Source organism: Palaemon carinicauda, chromosome 12 (assembly GCF_036898095.1).
Source record: "Palaemon carinicauda isolate YSFRI2023 chromosome 12, ASM3689809v2, whole genome shotgun sequence".
Lineage (NCBI taxonomy): Eukaryota > Metazoa > Arthropoda > Malacostraca > Decapoda > Palaemonidae > Palaemon > Palaemon carinicauda.
Window position 1 is genome coordinate 133,893,241 of NC_090736.1, and position 8,430 is coordinate 133,901,670.

General features: G+C 37.5%; 1 protein-coding gene across 1 annotated transcript; it reads left to right on the forward strand.

Annotated features, from left to right (window-relative positions):
• The first annotated feature begins 516 nt into the window (after positions 1-516).
• LOC137650646 (tereporin-Ca1-like) lies at positions 517-1,541 on the forward strand. The gene has a single exon (XM_068383828.1). The coding sequence runs from the start codon at positions 526-528 to the stop codon at positions 1,234-1,236; it is 711 nt and encodes a 236-aa protein (XP_068239929.1). The 5' UTR covers positions 517-525; the 3' UTR covers positions 1,237-1,541.
• Positions 1,542-8,430: the final 6,889 nt, after the last annotated feature.

An 8,430-nucleotide genomic window follows, 5' to 3' on the forward strand; every position in this document is an offset into this window, starting at 1 on the left:
AGCTTCTCAAACAAATGACGAACAAGTGTTTCAGATTTTCATTCTCTACGTTAAGGGGTCGGTTGCCTGATGTGTCCTCTCCAATGCCTTCTGTTAAAGGTATCCTCTTCCACTAAACCTTTACTCTGCATATCATCCTTCACTTTCTCTTATCTTATTCTCTGCTTCCCTCTGTCTTCGTCCCTCCCTTACAGGTTCCTCCTAAGCACGGACTCCCTTCCCATCATCCATTCTCAACGCATGTTCACACCATCTCGGTCGTGACACACTAATCATCTCCGTAATCTTTACTATGCCTGCCATTCTCATTTCTCCATTTTCCAATTTTTCAAGCAGTGATATTCCCATAATTCAAATCGGCATTCTCATATGTTCTCTCAAGCGTTCCTTCCGCATTTTGTCGTACCATTGATTAACAACTAGTAGTTTCCTTTGCAAAGCAGATTAATTTCACACTCTTCTAGTCAAGTAATATGCACAAAATGTCAATTTTCTAATTTCCCTGCTTTGCAGAAACCTTTTAAGATGTCAGTCGACGCAAACTCTCCTAACGATGCTGCATCTGGCTTCCATTACGAAGTATCGCAGACTAAGCGCGATGCTGTCTCCACCGCTCTCTCGACTTCTTCATACGGAAGTCTGTGGGCTTTGGGATTAGATCGAGAAGGGACGGGCATCAGCAACCACATGGTCATCCAGAACGGCACAGACGACAGCATCTCTTTGCATAAATATTTCCTGAACAGGGGCAAAGCCAGGATTCCCCCAGAGGGCGTCCTCCCCAGCGGAGTCGAAGACCACACCTTCTTCCACGCTGCTGGATCCTGGGCGGCGACGGGTTCCAGCGGAATCCTCACATACCGACTGGACGAGGAGGTCTTCCTGCACATTCTGTGGGACTGTCCTTACAACTTCGATCACTTCTGCAACTTCATCGGGCTTTACCTTTGCGACGCTTCGGAGAACGAGCCTAGCGCAGAACTCTTCAGCAGATTAGAACAGTATGCCCCATCTGATCTGTGCCCTAAGAGATATTCGCGTTATGATCTCGTCTGCTGTGGCCCTACGCACAGGACCAAAAGCCACAATGGAGAGCAGCCGTGGGGCGACAAACGGCCCTGTGAGGTCGCGTATGGCAATTACTATGTTACGATGACAATGGGAGATAGCCATAAAGCTATGAGCAAAGTGTCTATATTGAAAACAAAGGCTATGCCTAAATTTGCTTCTAGTTAAGTTTATCTAAACTCTGCTCTTATATTTCCGTTAAGTGTTTTGGTGTGGTTTGGGGTGTAGGCTGTTTGTATGATATAAAGTAAAACTGAAGTAACTTATATTATTACATATATCTAGATTAGAAACATTTTTAATTTATTTATATTTTGTCTTAATCATGCCAAATCCAAATTAGATTAATTTTTATGTCATCAAATAAAACCACAAATAATAGGATTGGGGAAGATAGTAGTATATATATTTTAAGAATTTTCTGCATTATCGCAACTTTAATGTAAGAGAAAAATAAAATTGTAAAATATGTATATTGGGAAATCCATTTGATTAACAAGAGCCCGTTTCTTTATTAATTACTCTATTATTAATTAAAATTTTAAAACATAACCTTTTGTAGGACTTTGTATAGTTTCCACTACATCTATTACTACTACTGTTGTTTACTTGTTATAATATTTACCAAAACAATCATGAAAGCAAGGTTAAACATATTCTAAATCAAATCAAATTTATACCAAAGCAATTTTGAAAGCAAATCTATGAAAAAATACAGGGTTGTGTGACCTGCGCAAAGAAGAATAGGACATACAACTCATTTTTCCACTAATTATTATAGACTGCATAGAAAAATTGACATTTTAAAAATTCATAACTGAAATCTGGGTGAATTCGTAACAAAAATGTTTTAAAATATTCGGTTAGTTGTCAAAATTATGATAAGGTATAACCATTAATTTAAACATAAAATTGGTTGTCAGATTTTAAACATAACAAAATTGGTTGTCAGATTTTAAACATAACAAAATTGGTTGTCAGGTTTTAAACATAACAAAATTGGTTGTCAGGTTTTAAACATAACAAAATTGGTTGTCAGGTTTTAAACATAACAAAATTGGTTGTCAGGTTTTAAACATAACAAAATTGGTTGTCAGATTTTAAACATAACAAAATTGGTTGTCAAAACTACGATATCAAGGTATTGCCCTAAGCTATTTTAATCTAGAAAGTAATCAAATTAAAACTAGCTTTTTTAAATTGTCCGTGTTACAAGGAAAAGTCTAATATATAGTACTTTGTATAAGCTAAGGTGCTTTACACTTTGCATATCAAACAGTTTATAGAGAGCTTAAAACTCATTTTAGGGAGTGAGCAGTCAGGAACCAGGAACCATTAAAAGAAAAGACTAAAACTTGTCTAGAATAAAGTGCATATCATTAGAAAGATGCCTTAAAACTCATTCTATGGAGTGAACAGTCAGGAACCAGGAACCATTAAAAGAAAAGACTAAAACTCTAGAAAAAATGGATATCATTTGAAAGATGCCTTAAAACTCATTCTATGGTTTGAGCAGTTAGGAACCAGGAACCATTAAAAGAAAAGACTAAAACTCTAGAAAAAATGGATATCATTTGAAAGATGCCTTAAAACTCATTCAATGGAGTGAGCAGTCAGGAACCAGGAACCATTAGAAGAAAAGACTAAAACTCTAGAAAAAAAAAAGATATCATTTGAAAGATGCCTTAAAACTCATTCTATGGAGTGAACAGTCAGGAACCAGGAACCATTAAAAGAAAAGACTAAAACTAGAATAAAGTGCTTATCATTAGAAAGATGCCTTAAGACTCATTTTATGGAGTGAACAGTTAGGAACCAGGAACCATTAAAAGAAAAGACTAAAACTCTCTAGAAAAAAATGGATATAATTTGAAAGATACCTTAAAACTCATTCTATGGAGTGAACAGTCAGGAACCAGGAACCATTAAAAGAAAAGACTAAAACTAGAATAAAGTGCTTATCATTAGAAAGATGCCTTAAGACTCATTTTATGGAGTGAACAGATAGGAACCAGGAACCATTAAAAGAAAAGACTAAAACTCTAGAAAAAATGGATATCATTTGAAAGATGCCTTAAAACTCATTTTATGGAGTAAGCAGTCAGGAACCAGGAACCATTAAAAGAAAAGACTAAAACTCTAGAAAAAAAGATAGCATTTGAAAGATGTCTTAAAACTCATTATGGAGTGAGCAGTCAGGAACCAGGAACCATTAAAAGAAAAGACTAAAACTCTATTAAAATGGATATCATTTGAAAGATGCCTTAAAACTCATTCTATGGAGTGAGCAATCAGGAACCAGGAACCATTAAAAGAAAAGACTAAAACTATCTAGTAAAAAAAGGTGAATCTTAAAAAGAAAATCCAAAATTGGGTTGCCGTTACAAAGGTTACGTTCCAGCCATAACACTACTGTATCGGTTGGTCTGAATGTTTCGAATTTTTGAGTTTACCAAATATCTTTGATATATCTACATTTATTTCGTAAGTAAAGTGTAAAATTATATATAATTACAAACTCCAATTCCTACGTAATGTAATTTTGCAATTAATTGAGCTTAGTTGACATTTTTATGCCGAAATTTGTAATGTTTTATAGCTTAAACTGAGTTCCGTTTGCTACCCCAAGCTGTTTGGTGTCTTGCTATTTTTATATATAATATTAAACGAAAGATTAAAAAATATATCATTTTAAGGAAAATAAAACTAATGAGGCCTAATTGAAACTTCTTTAGGTCTTAGGTTAATAAATTTATCTGGAAAAGACTACTTTACTCGAGCCTAATTTAGCCTATATTGAATTATCTTTGGTTTTATTATAGATTAGTACAATAGTAGTTAGGACATTAGAACTAGCACTAGTTTTGTAGATCTTTGCAAATACACTATTTTTAATCATATATATATATATATATATATATATATATATATATATATATATATATAGAGGGTAGTTTGTAGCGCTTCGGCCAAGCGTCCTAATTTGCTTATTATCGCTCCGACTTATCTTGTATAGAATAAAAACGTTTGGAAATGGTCTATGGATCTTAAATATGTTGTGTAAGAGGGGTTTCGGGGGCGCGCAGCCCCCCTGGGTAAGGACACGGCTTTTAGCATATGTTAGGTGGGTTTTTTTAAGTTAGCTTCTCCCGCCAAAATCGTTTTTAGAACGACGGCCACAGTTCAGAATATTCCCGTTTTCTACGGGATCTGGCCGTCACCCTACAAAGGCTCCCTATTCTTAATCATATATATATATATATATATATATATATATATATATATATATATATATATATATATATATATATAATATATATATACCACTGTCGGAAATCACTATTAACGAAGTTACAGGTTTTATTTAAAAAGGACGGTTTCTTTCTATTGCTTTGGTCGTAACTCGTTCAAACAGAGTAAAGGTCCCATTGTCATATTGTAATCCTCTTGGTTATTTGTATTTCATATCGGAATATACGACGTAATTAAAGCTCTCGTTTTTGATAGGTAAGGGTAGAAAAATGGGTTGTATTATAGACAGAAAAAGCTTTCCTACTAAAAAAACACGCGTCTCTTATGGAAAAATGTTGGTTTTCTTCGATAATGACGCTTATTTTCACTGCAAGTAAAAACTTACTTATCAATGATAATGAATGTGGTTAGCGTGCTCAGCTCATCGTGTACTGCTTGCCAGTACATAGGAGCTTGATGTTTTTCTTTTTCTGTGCGTGCAGCGAGCCCACGGCGGAGCAAAACCCATGAGATTCCTAAAAAAATATCCCCGTTCTTAGATGGTCTAACGGGTTTTCTGTTTATTTGCTGTTGAAATCGAGGTCAAATTCAGTGAAAGCACATTATTTACTACAAGAAAAACTATTTTTTCCGTTCAAAATGTTTTTCCGTCAGTAACCATAATTTTACCCCGAAAAAAGTTTGATATAGTTAGTCTGATATTCCAAAAGGGAAGCCAAGTCCAAAGTTTGAACGAATGCTAATGCGCAAAGCTACAAATTTTCCCCTTGTTAAGTGTGCATTAACCCCTTTGTAAAGTTAGTATATACTGTAGTTTTATCCTGTCAATTACAGGTTACAAAACTATTTTAGCATTTTACATTGAGCAAGATTGAATTTCGACTTACAGCTGTTCAAACTGAATTAGTCAAAAAGATAATTTTACCTTATTTATTTGTCTGCTGTGTGGAAGGGTCACGCCTTGGGAAAATCTTTACCCGTGCGACGTCACTTGTAGTTACTGGAACCTCATGGTCTTCCGACGTCACTTGTAGTTGCTGGAACCTCATGGTCTTCCGACGTCACTTGTAGTTGCTGGAACCTCATGGTCTTCCGACGTCACTTGTAGTTGCTGGAACCTCATGGTCTTCCGACGTCACTTGTAGTTGCTGGAACCTCATGGTCTTCCGACGTCACTTGTAGTTACAGTACTGGAACCTCATGGTCTTCCGACGTCACTTGTAGTTACTGGAACCTCATGGTCTTCCGACGTCACTTGTAGTTACTGGAACCTCATGGTCTTCCGACGTCACTTGTAGTTACAGTACTGGAACCTCATGGTCTTCCGACGTCACTTGTAGTTACAGTACTGGAACCTCATGGTCTTCCGACGTCACTTGTAGTTGCTGGAACCTCATGGTCTTCCGACGTCACTTGTAGTTACAGTACTGGAACCTCATGGTCTTCCGACGTCACTTGTAGTTGCTGGAACCTCATGGTCTTCCGACGTCACTTGTAGTTACAGTACTGGAACCTCATGGTCTTCCGACGTCACTTGTAGTTGCTGGAACCTCATGGTCTTCCGACGTCACTTGTAGTTACAGTACTGGAACCTCATGGTCTTCCGACGTCACTTGTAGTTACTGGAACCTCATGGTCTTCCGACGTCACTTGTAGTTACAGTACTGGAACCTCATGGTCTTCCGACGTCACTTGTAGTTACTGGAACCTCATGGTCTTCCGACGTCACTTGTAGTTACAGTACTGGAACCTCATGGTCTTCCGACGTCACTTGTAGTTACTGGAACCTCATGGTCTTCCACATAACCTAACCCACCCCACCCCTCTGCACCATCCCATCTTACATTAACTATCTTTGAACATCTTTAGTATCTCTCGACATTACAAGAGTAAAGTGTTACCATATACTGTTCTTTACTTTCTTGTCAGATATATAAGCCTAAAATTATTTCAAGCGATTATAATGTTTTTTTTATCCATCTAGGCTATGCATATTTTAGTTGGTGTAAAGCGATTTGTAAATTAATTATGGGTAATCCTAAAACTAGTGTATTTTATGCTTTTTTATAAATATATATGCATAAAATAACCGTGATCAATTGGAAAAATATATAGATTGGTATGTCATCAGTAACAATCCTGTGAATTAAAAGGAAACAAAATTGTAGCAAAGATAATAGCATTAACTATACTCATTTTTTTTTAATGAGGCGCATTTACACCTACTTGCAGCAGTGCCCTTTTAGCTCGGAAAAGTTTCCTGATCGCTGATTGGTTAGAGTCATCTTGTCCAACTAACCAGCGATCAGGAAACTTTTCCGAGCTAAAAGGGCACCCCTGCGAGTCGGTGCAAATCTGGCTCACTAAAAAGAATTGACTATTGGACACTGGATTCTTACCCAGCTGGGTGGAAGCTCTACCTCTTTGTATTTTTGTCACACTTGATTTAGAGTACGACAAGTCATAGAAGATGGCCTCTTAAGCTAATTGGCAAAGGTTCCAGTTGCCCTTTTCTCCCCCTTGGCATTGCTTAGGTTAACCCTTTCACCTCCAAAGGACGTACCGGTACGTTCAGGCAAAACACTTAATTACACGTTTTTACATATTTTTGATAATTTTATGAGAAACTTCAGGCATTTTCCAAAAGAATGAGACCAACCTGACCTCTCTAGGACAAAAATTAAGCCTGTTAGAGCAATTTAAAAAAAATATATAGCAAAATGTGCTCGAAATTTAACCTTATGGTGCGGGTACAAGGGTTAAGAGATTCCATAGTGCAAGAATAAAAAGTTAAAGGTGTCTGGTTTCAGTTCCAGTTCCATCAGAACAGATGCTCACCCGAACGTCGTCTGGGCAAGCCCAATCCCCCCACTGTGGCGCCCTACCACAGCAGTGGCCTCCCCAGTAAACAGCTTAAACTCACGGTTCCGGTAGGGGATCGATCTGCTGCCATGCGAATGCTAGGCAAATACATTTCCACTGTACTAGCCATGTTTATTTCTTTTCTTGAAGATCCCCTTTTCTCATTATTCTTTTTATTTTATTTTTGTGTAGTGAGCCATTTATTAGTAGGATGGATTACAGTACTTCTAAATGGATATAAAGTTAATTTAGGTCTTTATTTCATGTAAAAGCCTTTGTGACAAAAGAATACCACTGAGGTTAAAAGGAAAATTTCATAAGACAGTGGTAAGAACAGCAATGCTGTATGGAACGGAAACAGCAAGCATGAGGAAGACAGAGGAGAAGAAGGTGGATGTGGCAGAAATGAGAATGCTTAGGTGGATGTCTGGGGTGACAAGAGAGGATAGGATAAGAAATGACTACATAAGGGGGTCGAAAAAGGTGTTGGAAATATCAAAGAAAGTGCAGGAAGGGAGGCTGATATGGTATGGACACCTGATGAGGAGAGATGAGGACCACGTTGGGAGACATACTATGGAGATGGAGGTTCAGGGAAGAAGAAGAGGGAGACCAAGAAAGAGATGGAGGGACTGTGTGAGAGGAGACTTACAGGAGAAAGGGATTGATGAGGCAGAAGCGCAGAATAGAAAAAGATGGAAACGGCTCATCCGCAACGGCGACCCCATATAAAAATGGGAACCAGCTGGGAAGAAGAAGATTTCATGTAAAAGCCGTAGAATTATTATATTCCTCATGAGTATATCTCGCATGCAAGGCAATCATTGCTAAACTGAACATATCTTCTGATGGAAGTTGGGATTACTTAAACGTAAAAATAGGTAGTTTTCAATATTAAACTTACCCGATAATCATGTAGCTGTCAACTCCGTTGCCCGACAGAATTCTATGGAGGGATACGCCAGCTATCACAATACTAGAAGGGGGTGTACTTACCAGCGCCACCTGTGGCCAGGTACTCAATCATTTGTTGTTGACACCTCCTCAATTATTCCTCTGTCGTGCTTCCGGCTAGACGTTCTGGGATACGCTCATGGTCTTCGAGTTTATTCATGGATTTTTGGTGAAGTATTCTCTTAGATTAACGGCTGTCGCATACTGGAATCCTTTTTATATTAGCTAGTTAGCTTTTATATAAACTCTGATTAACGGTTAATGAATTTTTGCTTGTTTTTGGATCACCCTTTG

Excerpts from the sequence above, each read along its gene's own strand:
- LOC137650646 (XM_068383828.1), top strand. The coding sequence starts at position 526 with ATGTCAGTCGACGCAAACTCTCCTAACGATGCTGCATCTGGCTTCCAT.